Below are 19,486 nucleotides of genomic sequence, written 5' to 3'. Positions count from 1 at the left end.
GGTTTTCTTCCTATACTGAAATATATTTATTAGGTGGGCGGGGGGACCCTATAGTGTGAGCATCCATAATAATAGCAAAAGATTGAAAGGTACTTTAATACATACCAACCCATTTGCTCGCACTGACAACAATCTTTGGTCTAACCATTATGAAAAAGCTGCAACGGATGAACATTCAATTGTTCAAAATATAAACTACTCGAGACATTAATAATCTTTCGACTCCCCAGAAAGATTAGTGGTTCAATTAGGTAATGCTTGCTAATGCAAGACTTAAATAGTAGGAGTTTTTCTTTAGGCAGAACCCTTTCTCCCTGAAGAAATCATATAAGATTGAAATGTTACCTGAAATCTTGACAGCATGTACGGCATTATAATAAAATGTAATCAAGAGGAGCAAGCATTGAACTGAATGTTCAGAAAAGGTAAAATAGCAGACAGTATAAAATAATAGGCATATGAAAATATTTTCTTCCGGTAAAAATATGCCTGAACGGGTTTGGAACATGGTCACTCAAAAAAAATTAGGTGTTTAGCTTCTCTCTGAAATTGTATCAATCGCAGTCACTGTTAACTGCTTTGAAACCCTCTTCCCACAAACCTTTCACTTTCCTCCAGGGTCTCTGCAAGCCATTAATGAGAAGGGGGGGTTATGCTTTTAACTCAGAACTCGAATGGGGCTGTACATCCTTCGTAAATTTCTGGATTATGCAGTTTTCAGATCTAGGAGACTGGTAATATATGGGCATCTGACAGATGCGTCTCATTCATGCTTCAGCCATTCTAAAAGTAGATTTAATTTAATTTAAGCTCCAAAGTGTTTCTGCAGTGGCCTGCTCACTGCCCACTGTTTTACATCCTTAAAATATAATAATTTGCCAGTGAAACTCTCTTCATTTACAAATAGCAATCTAAAATGGCAATAAAACATTTTCTGGGTTTTTTCCCTGCGGATGGTGAACAGCACAGATTTGTTCTGCGATTAAACAGAAGGGTGTAGCAGATGTGGATTAATGGGCTCCCTTCCTAAGGTCCTTCTGCCTTTTTTTTTAACCCAGGGAAAACTCTCACTCAAGTCAGTGGGAGTTTTGCCTAATTAAGGACGTCAGGAGGAGTAGGCTCAGAACTAGTAAAACATCTAGGGTAATAGTAAGGTCAGGTGAGTGATTTGTTACCACTCTTAGATTTTTTTTACAAGCTTTTACAAATATAATAGATCCACATGTTGTAGTATTCCTTCGGTATGCAACTGATGTACTGTTCTCATAAAAGATTTAATATTGAAACCTTAACGTTTTAAATGAGTTTGCAAGGTGCATTTAAAAGAAATATTGTGTTTACAACCCCTCCCCAAGAAAAGAAGAGAGTTTGGTTCAAAAACATTTGTTCTTTGTGTACAATTTATAGCCATTTCTTTCCAGCTAAACTGAAAAGTGTATTGACTTTTTTTTTGCAGTTTAACTTGAAGACCTCTGATCATAAATATAATAAAGATGACAGGAAAAATTCTTAATATTGTAACACACTGGAAACCTTGTGTAATGTCATATCTGTGAACCACTTATACTAAATTTAAAATGCTATATTCAACCAATGGTTAAAACTGCAATGGATAGTGACTGAGGTGTCTGGTAATTTAACTAAAAATGAGATGTTAATTTCATTTTTCAAAGTTCTTTTCTCATTTACATGCCATTTTCTCTCAAACACATGTATAGAGAGATCAATGTAACAATCTAAAACAAATAGGTGATAAAGATAACAAAAAAAAATATAACTAGAAATAATAGAATGAAAGGAAATTTAGATTTTATTTCAGGAAAATTCCTGACCATGACATCTATTAGGTTTCAAAATAATTTTCCACAGGATGTTGTAGAAGCCTCATCTTTCTTTGTCAAATCTCATTTTAAATATATCAAAAGTATTACACATACACACATTCTCTCTTTATGGGGACAATCCTGCACTGTCAGGGAATAATGGCCTTATGGTTGTTTAATAGTTTCTAATTTCGAAGACCCTTATAATCAGTTTTAAAGATGTTTTCATTGAAAGTGATGAGGAATTTTGCTTAATAATGGATGTAACAATAGAACCCTTGACTAATATTTAATTAACAAAATGGTTCTGGTGATATAACGTGGGGATAAAATTTTGAGATTCTACAATTTATATATATACACAATTATAAATAAAATCATGTATGTGATATGCTGTCATGACATCTTCAAAAAGTATGGCTAGAAGTGGTAACTGTCAATGAGTTATCTTTCTCTCCTAAATAATAAATGTGATAAGAGATCAGTCAGCATAATTATAAGGCCCTACTTGAATCACGGGATGATCTTCAAACAATCGCAACTGAGTTGCGCACAAGTCATGGAAAAATCTCAGAAAAATAATAATGGATCTTTATTAATAGCAGTAATTTGGAAAAGCCAGAGAAGACCAAAGAAAAATTTGCTGGAACAATACAAGCCCTCAAGTATTATGTTATGCCTACTAATTTTATTGAGAACGAGATATATTGCTGCAACGATATTACATTCATTAAAAAAAATGACTGGTACAATATAAAATTCAGAATACTACAAGTCTTAAAACAACTGCTGTAGAAATCGAGTCCAGTAACTTTAGCCTTTTACATTTTACAGGCACTGAATGTTAGTGCAGTACTAATTGCATACTCTAAATGTACACAAAATCATGGACGTTGCGAAATAAGCTAATTAAAATCAAAATTGCAGTGAAAGCCTAACTTTGCGGAATCCACAATCTCACAAATGAAATAGGGCCTTATATATATACAACTTTTTCTCTTTCTCTCTCACTTTACACACCCACCCAGCTACCCATACAAACATACACTTGATCTCATACCATTTTGTAATACCGAAACTTGTTTCTTGGACAGCTATGATGCTTGGACAGTGTAAGGATGGAATTTTCTGAATATTTTTAAACTGTTATGGACAAGTTCTTATCTCTTTATTCATGCAATTGCTGCCATTAGACTAAATATATATTACCATCCCATTGATTTTTAAACCAAATTCCTCATTGATTTTTAAGCAGAACTCCATATTTTTCAATGGCATGTTATGGCCCAAAGGAATTACTGTTGAGACCTTTGCAGTTATTGTTTCACCAGTATTTTACTAGCATGTTATCTTACTCTGTTCAGATCACGTCGAGATAACTGATGGCAAAGCTGAGTATCTCCACCACCATTGCTATCACTGACAAAGCTACACAGACAAAGCTAGGACACTGATAGGAGATTTAGGGTCTGACTTGCAGGGGTGATGAGTGACCCCAAGTCCATTGTAGATGCCAATGTGCAGCACCTTTGGAAATGAGGCTGCTAACACATTTTTATTTCTGTAATGTATACATTATGGAGGCACTGGTTACAGCTGGATAGTTAAGACTGAATTGAGTTTTACACTTAAAGCAGGTATTCAACTGCTTTGCTATGTTTAAAGATTATTCTGTATCCTCCCCACACTTACAACACTTTGTCTTTGAGTACTGAATACATTTTCTGATAACATACAAGGAAATCCATTAATTAGTTTATGAGTTAGAATTAATTTTTAAAGGTGTCCTTTAAGAAATTTAGCATTCTGTCAGACCACTTTTTTTGTCCCCAATAATATCAATCCGGGCATTGTCTATCTTTAAAGAATTGTTTAATAACACTGATACATTAAGAAATTATAGCAAATAAATTGTTTAGGATTACTGGTAATTTCCCCCTGTACTCTGTGTAGATGAAAGTTTCTTTTTCACCAGAGACTGAATAATATTATTCTCCTTCAGAGAAACTCACCAAAAAAAAAAAAAAGGGCTACTTTCAAAATGGCCACCATCTCCTATTGTTCTGGACAGGATTGAGACCACAGGTGACCCTTACCAAAGATGGCCATCATGCCCATTCACCAGGTCCTTGCAGTTCTCTTTTCTGCTTCCTGACAGCTTAGGGGCCCATCAACTTTCATTAGGATAGCTTGGTGTCACTTTTATTGGGATCAATGGGAGGCAGTGACCATCTTTACAAAAGATGGCCTGTGCACTCAGACTCATTGAGAACAATGGGTGATGGAAACCATTTTGAAACAGGGTAATTCTGAGTGAATTTCTGTAAAGGAGACGATTTAATGAGCCAGCCCCTGCTGATGGAGAAACATAGGGATAAAATGACCCTTCATCCTAAATACTGATCTTCCAAAACTACCTATTTCACTGGGTTTACTCAACAGAGAGAGCAGGGAAGGGAAATCTTGTTTGCACGCACAGAGGAATGTGAAATACAGGAGGAAGGAGGTAACTTGATTTAAGGTTGATAGTACATATTTTCAAATCATTAGAAATATCAAACTAATTTTACTGTTCATGTATAACCATTTTAATAATTAAAAAACCTCTTCAACAAAATACATGAAAATGGAGCAATTATTGAGAGTACATTAATTTAGGACAAAAATTTACAAGGTTAATTATCTCCCCAAAAATTAACACTCCCCTTAATTAAAAATATCCTCAAAACAATTATAAACCAAGGAAATTCAAAGCTAAGATTAAATTTAGAAGAAATGTAAACATGTTAAAGTACAGAAATGTACTGTTAAGATACTCTAATACCCTTACTTCTACCTTGAAAGATTAAAAAAAAAATCTGTGTCTTTAAAAAAATCAGTTTAGTTTAATCACAATGCATAGTGTCACTATTACTAATAATGCTGTATTAGAAAAGGAGCTTGAGAAGCTAAAAGGGTTAGTGTTTTAATAAGTACAATAGCTAATTTTTCTAGAAGACCTAATTTTTCAGTGATGAAAGGAAGAAAAAATTGTTAACAGTCTAAGGTTTTCTTAAACTATAAAATAAAAACTGCACATTAGTAACAATGTGTATGAAAGAATAATATCTAAAATTGAACATACTGTATTTTAACTGAATATCTGAAAGATATAGTAGAATATATAATATAGTACAATTCAAAAACATGGTTTTTGAGGGGAGGAAAGGGGAATGAGATATTTTCATTTTTGAAAAAAACAATGGTCTTAATAGAATCAGAAATAGAATGTAATTTAACTAACAAGTATTCACTTGAACTACTGCATTCCTTACAGAAAATCAAGTGGTGTGTTTTACGTATGGTTACAATGTATTCAATAAAATCAATTCCTGCAATGAAACATGATGTTAATGTCTAGATAATTGCATACAGAAGCTGTTAGATATGTTAGTGTTTGTCATGAAGACTGTTAGACATATTTTGAAAAAACAGGACGTTGCAAAATATTGGACACTACAGCTACAAATCCCTGTAAACAAAATACAGGCAGTCCTCAGACTTACAACACAATTGGTTCTTTACAATTGCGTCGTAAGTCGGAATGTCAGAACTCGGAACCACAATCTACTCCATTGTAGGACCGAGTGTTGTAAACACGAAACTTATAGTCGCAAGTCAAATAGGATATCAATGTAGAAGCGTCATAAGTGCCATTCATCGTAACCTGAACGTCATAAAGTCAGTAAATAGAATACCATTTGACTGTAGTAAACACTTTGCTAGTTGAGAAGTGAACAGCACACACACATATAGTATGTATGTAGTTTCTTCTTTGTGCTAAGGAGTGAAGATTTAAGAGTATTTTCTTTGTAGATGATCTGATTCCACCACATTAAAACTTTAATTTAGCTATTTTAATATCAGCATCTTAAGAATTTAAAAACCAAACTAAAGGCTAGATACCCAAGCTAATCTGATAATATACTGAGGGTCTTATGTGTACAAATTATTTACTGGGATTCCAGCTAGTGGGTAGGGGGAAGAGAGAAGCACATGTATGACACAGGTATTTCTGAAGTTAGCCTTATTGACTGCCCTTTACACTTTTTCAGAAGGGTGTTGACATGTAAAACACAAAACATGGTCTGAAGTATCATAGTATACTAGGCTAGTGAGCTGCACTACCTTCATGCAGAAGCAAAACAAAAATAATGGCTTCTATTTTCAAACGTGACTAATGATTATGGGTGCTTCCATTTTTGGTGCCCAACTTGAGACAAGGGGTCTGATTTTGAGAAAGTGTTCAGTACCTGCCCTCTGAAAATCAGGTCCCTTTAAAGTGTCTAAAGTGGGCACCGAAAAACAGAGACTCTCAAAATCACTAGACACTTTTGAAAGTTTAAACTAACAACTTTTCTCACTAAGAGTAAAGCCATGAGGAATTTCTCCGGTAAATGATAACTTTATATAGCAAAAGCCTGGGTTCCAACATGATATTATTTGGCAAAATAACCTTATTGAGCACCAATTCCCAATGGGAACCAATTGACAGGATACTGGGGAAAGTATCATTCATTTATGCTATTCATCTCATGGTTTCTAATATTGCATTCCACATATTTGAAGTTTCTTTTATCAAGTGTTCCTTTCAGATCAAAAATAAACAAACTAAACTATTACTTGATTTTCAAGAGAACATGCTTATTTTCAATGTATACATTCACATTCATAATTACAGAATTAGGCTGAAAGCTCTCTGGGGCAGGGACAATCTTTTCATTCTGTGTTTATACAGCACCTAGCACAATGAGATCCTGGACTATGACCAGGACTATATTACATTATTAATCTAATAATGTCAGCCAAACTTTGTATAACTTGGCAGCTTTATCTCACTAACAACAACAACATAAAGATTTTCTAAAAATAGGCAAGAACAAATTAGATGCCTGGTCAGCATATCTGGGATGGGGGAAGTAAAAAAACAAGCAAGCTAGTACTTTGATATTTAAATTCTTCTATTGGAGATTACAGGTCTGAGTATCTGCCGCCTACCACACTGCCGTTGACACTTACACAGTACAAATTAGATGTAAGACACTAGCAAATCAGAATTCTCTATTCACTGCACAGGCGCTGGCTTCCTCCAGGCCCTGGGAGTACTCACGCCCCTGCTCCACCCTAGGCCCCGTCCCCACCCAACTCCTTACCCCAGACCCTCAGCCCTGCCCTACCTCTTCCCACCCCACCTCTTTCCGCCCAGTTCCTCCCCCTCCCCAAAGTGCGCCCCCCTGCTCTTCTCTCCCTCCTCCCCCTCCCCCACCCAGTGCCTCCTGCATGCCACGGAATAGCTGATCTGCAGCAGGCAGGAGATGCCGGGAGGGAGGTGGAGGAGTTGATCAGCAGGGCTGCTGGTGGACAGGAGTCTCTGTGGGGAGCTGGCTGCCAGTGGGTGCTAAGCACCCACTAATTTTTTTCCGTGGGTGCTTGAACCCTGCACAGAGTCAACACCTATGATTCACTGACACTGGTCACATTTTACACAGGTCTGTGCAATTCTAAACACACACACACACACACACACACACACGTGTATACATGCAACATTCTGTAATAGAAAATATACTCCCTAATATATATATAGATATTTTAATACATGTCATATCACATGAAACATAATAGTCACATATTTATTTGGGGATTTATATAATTATCTACTTCTCTATTTTCTTTTAATAACACTGCTATAATGTTCTTATTGTAGGTTAGAGATCTGAAACAATGGGTGACTGGAGCTTTCTGGGGAGACTATTAGAGAATGCACAAGAGCACTCCACGGTTATTGGCAAAGTTTGGCTGACGGTACTATTTATCTTCAGAATCCTGGTGCTGGGGGCTGCTGCTGAGGAAGTCTGGGGAGATGAACAATCGGATTTTATATGCAACACACAGCAACCTGGTTGCGAAAATGTCTGCTATGACAAAGCCTTCCCCATTTCCCACATCCGCTTCTGGGTGCTTCAGATAATCTTTGTCTCTACGCCAACTCTCATCTACCTGGGCCATGTGCTGCACATTGTGCGCATGGAGGAGAAGAAGAAAGAGGAAGAGCTAAAAAAGAAGGGAAGCAGCAGGGACAGCAACCACCAGGGGGGAGCAGCAGCAGCAGGTGGCCGAGGGGGTAGCAACAACAGCAGCACCAATAAGGAGCCATTCCCAAAGAAGGAGAAGCCACCAATCCGTGATGAGCGGGGTAAAATCCGCATCAGTGGTGCCTTGCTCCGCACCTATGTGTTCAACATCATTTTCAAAACTCTGTTTGAGATAGGCTTCATTGTGGGCCAATATTTCCTCTATGGCTTTGAGCTGAAGCCACTCTACCGTTGCAGCCGCTGGCCTTGCCCAAACATTGTGGACTGCTTCATTTCACGGCCCACTGAGAAGACCATTTTCATCATCTTCATGCTGGTGGTGGCATGTGTCTCACTGCTGCTCAACATGCTTGAGATGTACCACCTTGGATGGAAGAAGCTCAAGCAAGGCGTGACCAACCAATACCGCCCTGATCCACTCCCCACTGCCATTGCACCAGCTACCATTGCAAGGGACTCCAAACCTGTTACTCTGCCACTGCCATCTCCGGCAGTGTTCCCTACTGTCTCGCCTGCTCTGCCGGATTCCCATGCCATCACTCCGCTGCTCTCTTCACAGACTGTGCCGCCTTACTATGCTGAAGCCACTGCTAGGGCACAACCAGCCACCACAACTTTCCTGGCTGACTACCCTGGGGCTCCTCCATTCTCTGAGGAGCAACACAATACTGCCACTCCCACTCCCACCTCTATCCCAATCCCAACTCCAACCTCCATCCCAACACCTATGCAAGCCATCACTCCCTACTTCAATGGCAGCAGCCAGGTCTTAGCTGTCGAGCAGAACTGGGCCAATCTGGCAGTCGAGCAGCAGAGGAAGCCACCAGCCTCCAGCTCAGCTGCCTCCTCTGCCGCCAGCAGCATCGGACAACAATCTCCAAAGCAAGAGGCGGCCAGTGAGCAGCCGCTGCCGTCGCCACCTCTTTTGCCACCTGTAGCAGCAGTCAATAGCAGCAGCAGCACCAGCCTGAGCAGAGGAAGCAGCAGCAAGTGGGATGTAGAAGGCGAAGAGGAGGCCACAAAGGAATGGCCAGTGTCAGCTGCCTGCACTACAGTAGAAATGCATGAGCCGCCACTGCTCATAGACACACGGCGCTTAAGCAGGGCTAGTAAGTCAAGCAGCAGTAGAGCCAGGTCAGATGATTTAGCTGTGTAGCGTGGTCCCCAGCACTGGGAGAAGCAGATGATGAAAGCAAAGTGTGACGAGGAGCTGCACTGGGGACGAGGCCATGCCCCAGCACAGGGGGTGAGGGAGGCTGGGGTTCCAAACTTTGAAGCTTGCTGTTCTTGCACTCTGTGAGTTGTAGTGGGGATAAATATCTACATTTTCTAGTAGGTCAGGGGTGGCCAAAGTGCAGCCCGTGGACCAAGGGACCAATCCCCCTGTCATTGACATCAATGACAGACATCCCAATGGCAGCCATATGGAGGGCTTGCACAGATGACAGGTGGTGGCAGCTAGCCATGTGCCTTCATATGGAAGCTCTTCCAAGAACAATGTTAATACTCTTAGCCCTCACCTTTACTTCCACTCGTTGTATATAAGCACTTCATGAGCAGAGGCCTTGACTTCTTTCCTTCCTCTGAAACCCCATACAGACCTGTGTAACCATCTCCTTGAAAATGAGGATGGCATATTGCCTGCTGGCACCTGTCATCTCTGTGGACCAACCTGCCATATTAAACATCAGGGTGACAACAGTCTCTTCCATTTAATGCAAAGTAGGGCAGCCTTTGCACTCATGGCAAATTTCCAAAGTGACCCTCTTGGCTGGGCAAAGTTTGGGTAACCCCTGTAGTGGCTTTTATCATTCTGAGCTTCATCTTTGTATTATAATAATTTTTTTACTCTTGACCCATAAGGAAATGTCCAGTTTGACCTTCTGTCCAGTGTTTGCCAACTGTGACCACACAATGTTTTTAAACCTGTGTATTCCTTTGAATATGTTTGGTTATATTGTGAGATGACTTCTGAAATTGCTTAGAGGAGGACAGGAAACTAAACCACACACCTCATAAAGTATTACACAGAATAACTGTAATCCAGAAAAAAAGGATTATGGTTTCAGTACACTGTGACCCCTTATGTTGCTCCTGAACAAAGCAATAGGTTAAAGTTGAGTTCTGCATTTTAGACTATTAGACGCATGCTTTTATCAGCTTAAGGTAGTTGGAAAAATAGAAGTAAAACTAGAGTGCATACCTTTAAAGTATTTGAGCAGTTTTAGAATAAATTTTAATCTGTAGTTTTAAATTTCTTGACAGTGTACCTATACATTTTAGTTTGATCTTTGATCTCATAGTAAAAATTAAGGGGAAAAAAAAGAAAAGTTCAAAGCAGTATTGTTTCCTGCTGTGTGCTGTAAGTGATTAGCCCTGTCCTATAACAATCTGTAATGTCTTACAAACCAATAAACAGCATACATAGAATATACTGTACTGCAAAAAAGGTGACTAAAATATCATGGCAACATTTTAAGGGCCTTGGGGCCTATTCTGATTCCACAGAAGTCAATGGCAGAATTCATATTGACTTCCATAGGAGCAGAACTGGGCCCCCTCATCTTGCAGTCCTTATTCAATCAAACCTTCATCGGAAGTCAAATGAAGTTTTGGGTGCAACAAGGAATGTAGGATTGGACCCATTTCCCTTAAAACGATGAAGAAAAATTATGGGTATTTTTCTAAGGAGTCAGCTTTCCTTAAAAGAGACTCAGTCTTTCATTCCCATTGTAACAAATACTCTCACATACGTCAGTCAGAAGTTTGAACTTCTGAAAAAGTTGGAGAGAGATTTGGGTATAAAAAGAAGGCAGAATCAGACCCAACTTTTGTTCTTGTGGTTGAAAAGATAATTTCAATTAGTTGAAGTCCAGCACTATTCCTCTGGCTGCCATAAAGCTGAACTTCTATTTAGCTGTGACATTCTGAGTACCTGTCCCAGACCTGAAGAAGAGCTCTATGTAAGCTCAAAAGCTTGTCTGTTTCATCAACAGAAGTTGGTCCAATAAAAGATATTACCTCACCCTCCTTGTATCGCTAATATTCTGGGACCAACATGCTACAACAACATCGCAAACATAAAGCTGAACTGCCATAATTAAAATAGTATAGCTAAGTTCACTTAAATAATCTTTACATGTTCAAAATGTGTTGGCCTGGCCATATAGTGCTTACTTAGGCAAAGTTGAGATCAGTTCCCTATGTAGCTAAAGGCTACAAGTGCAACTGATAATATATGTTTTCCTGAACATGTTTATTTTAGTAAATGATTAACAATATTTCCCATCAGTCACAGACTCAAAATTATGTCTGAATAACCATGGAGCAGGGTTGGGGTTCTGTCCTGAGACTCTTATATAAGTGGTCTCATTGACTTCAGTTGATCTGCTTGTATGAGAAAGGGTTGCGGGATGCAACTCTGGCCTGCTAAAAGTCTTGGGGCTGACACTGCATATATAATAAAGTCAATATATATTTCTTAATATGCTGATTAAGAAGTAAAAACAGATAGCAACTATTTAGTAGTCAAGGTTAAGGCATCCTCTCATGAGCTGTTTTAAGCCATTAAAAACAAACGTACAAGCTAAAAGAATTCTGCTCTCAGCTACACCCATGCAACACCCCTGAAACTAGCACAAAGTTAATAGGAAAAAGGAAAGGAGCACTAGGGGCACCTTAGAGACTAACCATCCGACGGTATGCATCCGATGAAGTGAGCTGTAGCTCACGAAAGCTTATGCTCAACTAAATTGGTTAGTCTCTAAGGTGCCCCTAGTCCTCCTTTTCTTTTTGCGAATACGGACTAACACAGCTGCTACTCTGAAAGTTAATAGAGTTATATTAAATGTACATGAGGACAGAATGTAGCCCTCAAAATTTTTAGATCTACTAACATTTATAGCAGTTTCTGAATGTCAGGTCATTATATTGCTGAAGTAACATGATGTGCACCTCTGTATTTTAATGACGCTTATTGGAGAACTGCATCAAAATTCAGAGGGCCGAATTCTGCTCTCATTTACACTAATGTAAAGAGTAAGTATCTCCAACTGTATATTGATATAACTAAGGCCTTGGTTCAAAAAAAGCATGAGGAGTACATTGCTGGAGCAGGGCCATAGAGCAGAATATGACCCCCTGTTATATATAGTCACTGATCCTGCAATCCTTACTCAGGCACAATCCCCATGGAGTGAGCCCATACTATATTTAAAAACCTAAGAGGAGAGATTATTATAACTTGCTTAAAATCAACTGATATTTAATCTACCATTTTCAGATTAACATGTGTAGTTAGTCCTGCACAGAGTTCAAAGAGTTTTGTGGTATGTGGCATTTTCAGGTATAGTAAGGACTGGACAGCTGTCCTTGCAAAAGACCCATTTATTTCAGTTACACAAGCTTGGCGTGGGGAAGGAGAATTGCAACTCTAGCTGTGCTCCCTGGGAGAAACCTGATCTAATAGTCTCCAGACCAGATCAACAATAGTTTGAAAAAAATAGATAAAACAAAACAAAGCAAAATAACTCACAGGTTGTGTTTTTAACACTGGCTTCTTTAAGTTCTACCAAAACAACTGTAAAAGCTCAAGCTTCTTGTTAACCACACTTTAATTTAGAGTGTTATAAACTGATTCTTAATTTCAGTCATGATAACTCATCTTGCAGAGTCAAAAGTTCAATTGATTTCAGTGGACATTTTGTCTCTTTGAAGGCTGCAGGATCACAAGGGGGAAACAAAGTTCTTTGAAAATGTCATTGGTGGAGCAAATAATGCGAGCTTTACTCATGAAAACTGCCATTTAAATCAATGGGAGTCTACTAAGTAAAGAATAAAATAACCTGAGGATTTGGCCTGGTATGCTTAATATTTTAATATGCTTATTGGGCCTGATCCAAAGCCCACTGAAGTCAATGGAAAGATTTCCATTAAGTTCAGGGAGCTTTGGATAACACCCCATAATGCTATTGGACCTGATTCCTGCACTTCTTACTTAGGCAAATCTCCTGTTGAAGTTATAGAGTTTTCCTTGAGTAAGGAGCACTGATATAGGCTATAGAGGATAGGATAGTTATGCGTTTTTTCAGTACTTGGAAAGTGATTAGTTTATGCCAAAAGGTATACATTTAAAGCTTGAAAACATTTGTCTGAAGAACATGTTTTTGAATAAAAATTAAAAATCAGATTCAATTTATACCTTAAATTAATTGTTTTCTAAAACTGCTGTAAACACCAAAAAGTAACAAATGTTGTGAAATGGAACTGCATCTGACGGAAATATTTGTAAGTTTTTCAGATAATTTTGTCTGTCATACTTTGTTTCATCTCAAAAATGAAAATGGTAGCAGCTGTTACTGTAGATGGACCTAATCCTGCAGCCCTTACTCAATCCTCAGTCCTGGAAATCTTACACATTTATTTAACTTTAAGTAGGTGTGTAGATCATTGTAGGATTGGAAGACGAATAAGGACTACAGAATTGCGTTTGATATTATTTTAAAGTTGAAGGAAGTACTTGTCTTCACTGTTTGGATAGATTGGTAGTGGGAAGGATTATTACATGTGGTATTTAAAGTTTAAAAGATAAAAGGAAATACTAAAAATATGCAAAAGAAAAGATAAAGACAGAAAATGTCACACTTTGGACAAATTACCAGGTATATAATGTTATATTTTTTGCAATAATTCAAGGAATTTATTGACATTTATTTTAAAAAAAAAACCACTACATTTCAGTAGTATATTTTTTCACAATATTTTCACAACTGAATGTTGCAAAAATACAAACATTTTATAAAATTTATTAGCACATAAATAGTTTTTTGGCCATCAGAATATTTATATTGTTTTCTGTAGCTGGGCCTGTACAGTTAGTGCAGCTATCTGTTAATACCAAAGAAAACAAAGCATGGATGATTTATGAACTACACAGTTCTTTTCTTTACATTTTGATTCAGTGAAAACAGTCTGAGAGAACTTCCTGGTAACTCACCCTTAATTAAAATTTGAATATTCTTGGTATGAAAATCTAACATGATTTTTCATAAAGAAAAAGAAAAGTCATATTTAAAATACTGAGCTTTCCCAGTATTGGTCTATAGCTTCCTGAGAACATGTAACATGCACTGAAAACTCATCCCTGGTGTAACAGTAGAAGTCAACTGGTATGCAAAGATGAAGTTAATAGCCTTACCCCAGGGATTAATTTGACCCAATATGTTAGCCATCCAATAAAGGCATTCATCACTAATTAAGTGCACTGATATACTGTAATTCTTCATATTATTTTCTTGTCTGAATACCTAATAGTAGGATCAGTAAAACATTAAAACAATCCTTTTAAAAAATATTTCAGCCTTTTTTCCAGTTAGATCTGGGGTGAGTTGCTCAGCTGGTATAAAGAAAAGGAGTACTTGTGGCACCTTAGAGACTAACCAATTTATTTGAGCATAAGCTTTCGTGAGCTACAGCTCACTTCATCGGATGCATACTGTGGAAAGTGTAGATCTTTTATAAGTTGGTATAAATTGTCATAGTTTCATTGACCTTAATTGAGCTATGGCAGTTTACACAAGCTGAGTATCTAGCCTCTTGGTTTTTATTTATTAAGTTCCTTAGTAGAGCTGAATTAAACAGGCTGTTCTCCCCCCCTTCCCCCCCAACTAAGTGCATTTGTTTTATTTTACTCTGATTTTCCTTATGAAATGTGTGCTCTGTTTGTAATTTTGGTTTCCTGAAGTTTACATTAAATTTTTGATTTCAGAATTGTACATTTGGACTGAATATGCGGTTTTGGAAATTTACATTGGTATAATACAAATTTAAGCAATGACCCTGCCAATGTGTTAATCCTAAAATGAAATGTCTTAATATAAACACATACCTCTTCAGCTGTAAGGCAGTACCATTAAAGAAAATTCATTTCATATTGGGAATTCTTACCAGTAATCTACACTATCAGTTTCCTGCATAGGTTTAAAAGTACAGGATCTTGACATATGGTATACAGGGAGCACACTCTTATGGAAAAAAACAAAACTTTTCATCATGAACTGAATTACCACAGAATGAAATGTAGGTTTTACTATTATCTATTTACTGTGTGTGTGTGTGTGTTTAGGATGTTTAATGGCAAAAATTAGCAGTAACATCAGTTCTCTCTGTCAGAAATTGACAGTATGGCTTGAAGTCCCACACAAAACAACGCTTGCGGCAAAACACTGTACTGTTCTATTGTGGAGGATGTTGTAAAGGGTAAATGTTTTGTTTTCCAGATAAAAACAAGGATCTGATCCTGCAAAAACCCTCTCATGTGAGCGATCTTTACTCATGCAAGTAGTACTGTAGAGACAATGAGATTATTTGCTTACTTAAAAAAATACTCCTGTGAAAAGTAATTTGCAGGTTTGGGCCCTACATTTGTTTTCGTATGCTAAGCTAATTTCTGAGGTTTCAGCCCTTTAAAAGATATGAAACAAATGTGAACATATTTTAAGATGGGGAATATATTCCTATTTCCAGTTCTCTCACAATTAAAAGGTTGTGTTGCATAAGAAAGCTTACTCAGAGGTTTCTTGTTGCTGAAAGGCTGTCTGTCTTTTACATTACAGAACCTCACAACAAAAGAAGAAAGTTTTCTGGGAAGTCAGGGACTTTTAATAACACTACAAGCAGCAAACTGTTTCAAGTGGTGTCTTTGAAGAAGTGCCTTATGTATTCAATTCTATAAGAACAAGTTAATGTAAATGTCAATTTACCTCAAATGTTTACAAAACCGTTACTAAATAAACTTTTTGTACTGTAAGAGCGTCTCTTTTAGATGAAATTTACAATAATGTATAGATTATCACTAAAAACATTAAAATGCAGAGGAACCAAACTAAATTAGATAACTTTCATTATTCAGTTAATCTACTTTCTTTTAACATTCAGTCTTATTCAGCTGACTGAATAAGATCTGTCTGAAAATTTAAGGCCGAATCCTGTGATTCATCCACATGCAGATCTCCCACTGACTTCAATGGAAGTTCTCAGTGTAGAGGGGAAGCTAGGGATGCAATTCTGATCTTACTGCAATCAGTGGCAGCTTTCCCATTGACTTCAGTAGGTTCAGGATTTCACCCTAGATTCTGACTGTGACACACATGAGTCACAATTCCTCCCATACTTCATCTTTGCTCCTGGGAGTAAGTAAACTATGGGTGGCCATCCTCGTGCTCCTCAGCTACTTTAAATGGGGAGCATGGCCAAGTCTCTGACCACTTCCTGCTCTTTCCCATCCTCTCCGCAGACAGCAAGTAGGCCCGCTTTGTCCTGTGTGCTCATATGCAAGGTCTTGATAGTTCAAGCAAAGGTGTAAGGGCATTTTGTTCTCTTTGTGGAAGAGTAATCTCAGTCACGGGCTAAGTAATGTAACCCAGGCATGTATTTAAAATTATTTAAGTAGTGCTTTTTCCTGAGCAGCAAGTCAAGTTTCCAGAAGAATAATTTTCAAAGAGTAGCAGAATGGGTGAGAGTGACAGCTGTTTTTTAAAAAAAAAAAAAAAAAAAAAAAGCAAACTAACTTTTCTAAGTCTCCCCTCCCCCCCTTGTCAATTTATGGGGTAAAAGGCCCAAATTCTCCTTACCCAAATCAAATAACCTGTCCCATTGATTTGAGTAAGTATTCACATGAGTAAAATGACCTGAATTTAGTCCAAAGTATCATTTACATGACTGAAAGAATGCCTAACCTATTGGTATTCCCAAAGTCACTGAGTTGCTTCTCTACTTAAATGCCAAACATACATGCATTTTGAAGACTAAGAAGCTGATCCTGCAATCTTTACTAAAACAATACTGACAGGAGAAATCCCATAAGATCTACAATGAGACTATTCATGTTAGCAGAAGGGTTTGTAGGCCTTATGCTCTAATTTCTATTTAAAATATAGATTCATATGGGCACCCAGCATCTTATATTAGGTGTACATTTGCCCAAACACATCAATGTCAGTGGCATGTAGCGTACATGTGGCTACAAGCCACAGTGAAAAGCAAGCCAAATCCACACCCTGGTGTGTAACTACATGTGCCAGTGAAAGACTCCAGCAGCAGGGAGAGAGCAGCTCCCCACTACTGGAGCCTGTGACTGCAGGGAGGAAAACCTATGGCAGGGGGAAGGCAGTAGAGAAATGCCTCTGCTGGAGTCTTTCCTGGCTGTGGGGAAAGGCTCCAGCAGCAGGGAACTGGTGGAGCCTTTCCCTCTTGTCTCCCCACTACTAGAGTCTTACCCTGGGTTGGGGAAGTGCTCCAGTCTTTCCCCACTGCCGCCTTCCTGCCAGAGCCTTTCCCCACTGCTGGAGTCTTTTCCTGTAGTAGGGGAAAGCTCCAGCAGCAGGGAGGAAGCAGGAAACTACAATGCTGGAAATACCAGTATAGATAGGGAGGCAGTATAGGTAGGGTACATACTCATATACATATAACCCACACCCTTCAGGCCTGTCTTTCCTCTACTTGCCTAAGTCATGCCACACCAGCTACAGGACTTTTTTATGCCCGTGCTGGGGGAGTTACAAGGGTATGTACACTACTCACTACCAAAAGCAGCATGCAGTCTAGATGAACCCTTTCAAGTGAGTGGCTTGAGCAATTTGAACAAGACCAAAGGCCAGCGAGTGGAAGATGAGCAACTCTGTCTTTCCTATACTGAATAAAGCAACAATCTAATAATGAGATGTTGACAGATTAAGCCACTGCATAGTATCAAAACATCATAAAGCTTCTCACATTTTAGTTTTTTATCCTTTCATTTCAAAATTAAGAAAAATGCCTTAAACTAATAAAAGTAAAAGACATATACTACTGAGCTGTGACAACAGAACAATCCATTGTATGAGGTCATCTCTTTCCCGAAGAAAGATGCTAGAAACATATGATTAAGGTCTGACTTGAATTGCTGGATGACTGTCAAATAATTGCAGCTAAGTTGTGGACAAGAAATGGAAAAATCACAGAAAAAGTATTAATGGACCTTTACTAATTGTGGTAATTTGGAAAAGCCAGAGAAGACCTATTTGTTTAAGAAAAATTTGCTGGAAAAATATAAACACTCAAGTATTATGTTATGCTTGCAAATTTTTTTTTTAAATAAACCAGACATTTTGCTGCAACTGTATTACAGTCATTAATGCATGGGGGTGACAGCAGCAGCCCCACCATGCGTTATCATAGAACAGTAGTTTTCAAGCTGTGATCCACAGAGCCTGGGAGTCCACAGACTATGTCTAAGATTTCCAAAGGGCTCCACACCTCCATTTGAAATTCTGTAGGGGTCCACAAATGAAAAAAAGGTTAACTACTGGTTTATCGTAAGTGCTCCTGTCCTGAAAGTTTATTAAAAGAGGACATGCTATTTTGTTAGTGTGTGTTGGTCTCACCTTGCCCCAGGCTGAGAAAGTAAACCTAATGTTGCCCCAATTAGGGGTGTGGGGGAATATTTACTGTGCCACAAGAGAGCATGCAGGGACTGCCCACTCTTTTACATATGGTGTAGTTGGCAGAATCCTCCAACCCCTCTCCCATTAAGGGTAGAGAGAGGTGCCTACAGTCTTTGGCTGTGAAAGGTCTTGCCTACACCAAGTTTGTGTGTAACATAGGTAGTTTCAGAACTAAATGATTGACGCCAGGCTGGCAGATGGAGCAACAGCAATGACTCCAGAAGTTCAGGTCCCAGGCTTGGCAGGGAGCCCAGCAGCAGCAACTGGACAGGCTGACCCATCACAAATGCCAAAGGGAAGAAGAAATACAGTCCTGCCAGTCAGTGTGTGGATTGTCACCAAGAGGAGCAAGTAAATTGGGTCTGCCCCTGGGGAGCCAGAGAAAAGATTCCTGGCCAACACAGGGTGCTGAATGGACCTGGGGAGGTTTGAACTATTAAGGATGTTGGTACACAGAGTGAAGGAACCCAGATAGCTGTGAAAAAGGATTGAGGGGACAGTTTTGGGCCAGGAAGAGTGATACCTTGGTGTGAAGGGGTGTATAAACCCCACCCTGGCAAACTGAGCATTAAAGAAGAACTCTGGTCCCAGAAGGCTCCAGCCAGCTGCACCTGCTGGGCATGCTCACATTGGAGGCGGGGCTCAAAAGGAAGCAGCTCAAATCAGTCTGGGTGGTCAGAGCAGGGGAGTAGTCATGTGCAGCAAGCTCCTGCAGAGAAGCTGCTAGGGCTTCACATGGCCAAGACCAGGCCCCACTGCCAAGCTGCCATGGTCCCTTCACCCCACAGAGGCCAGGAATGACAGACTGCTGATAGAAGACCACTCTCTGATCATGCTCCAGAGAGAACTCCAGGGAGAACTCAAACAGACCAGTGGCACAGATAGAGGAAGACACAGTAGAAATGACTGCTGGAACAGGCATAAGATCGCCCATCCCAGGCCAGATATGTGAGCTATTATTCACATGGTCCTGGGTTGGAATCCTGGAGCAAGGAGATCCTGGGTTCCCCTACCCCAGCCATTGGTTCTCACCACTGAGAGATATGAC

The 19,486-nt window shown here is 39.0% G+C and overlaps 1 protein-coding gene across 1 annotated transcript; it reads left to right on the top strand.

Moving 5' to 3' along the window:
- The first annotated feature begins 7,578 nt into the window (after positions 1-7,578).
- Positions 7,579-10,681, top strand: GJA3 (gap junction protein alpha 3). Its single transcript, XM_048845339.2, has one exon. It carries the CDS (start codon positions 7,587-7,589, stop codon positions 9,111-9,113), a length of 1,527 nt encoding a protein of 508 aa, XP_048701296.2. The 5' UTR covers positions 7,579-7,586; the 3' UTR covers positions 9,114-10,681.
- Positions 10,682-19,486: the final 8,805 nt, after the last annotated feature.

Source organism: Caretta caretta, chromosome 1 (assembly GCF_965140235.1).
Source record: "Caretta caretta isolate rCarCar2 chromosome 1, rCarCar1.hap1, whole genome shotgun sequence".
Lineage (NCBI taxonomy): Eukaryota > Metazoa > Chordata > Testudines > Cheloniidae > Caretta > Caretta caretta.
The sequence above is the reverse complement of the archived record's forward strand: the minus strand, read 5'-3'. Positions and strand labels throughout refer to the sequence as shown.

Excerpts from the sequence above, each read along its gene's own strand:
- GJA3 (XM_048845339.2), top strand. The coding sequence starts at position 7,587 with ATGGGTGACTGGAGCTTTCTGGGGAGACTATTAGAGAATGCACAAGAG.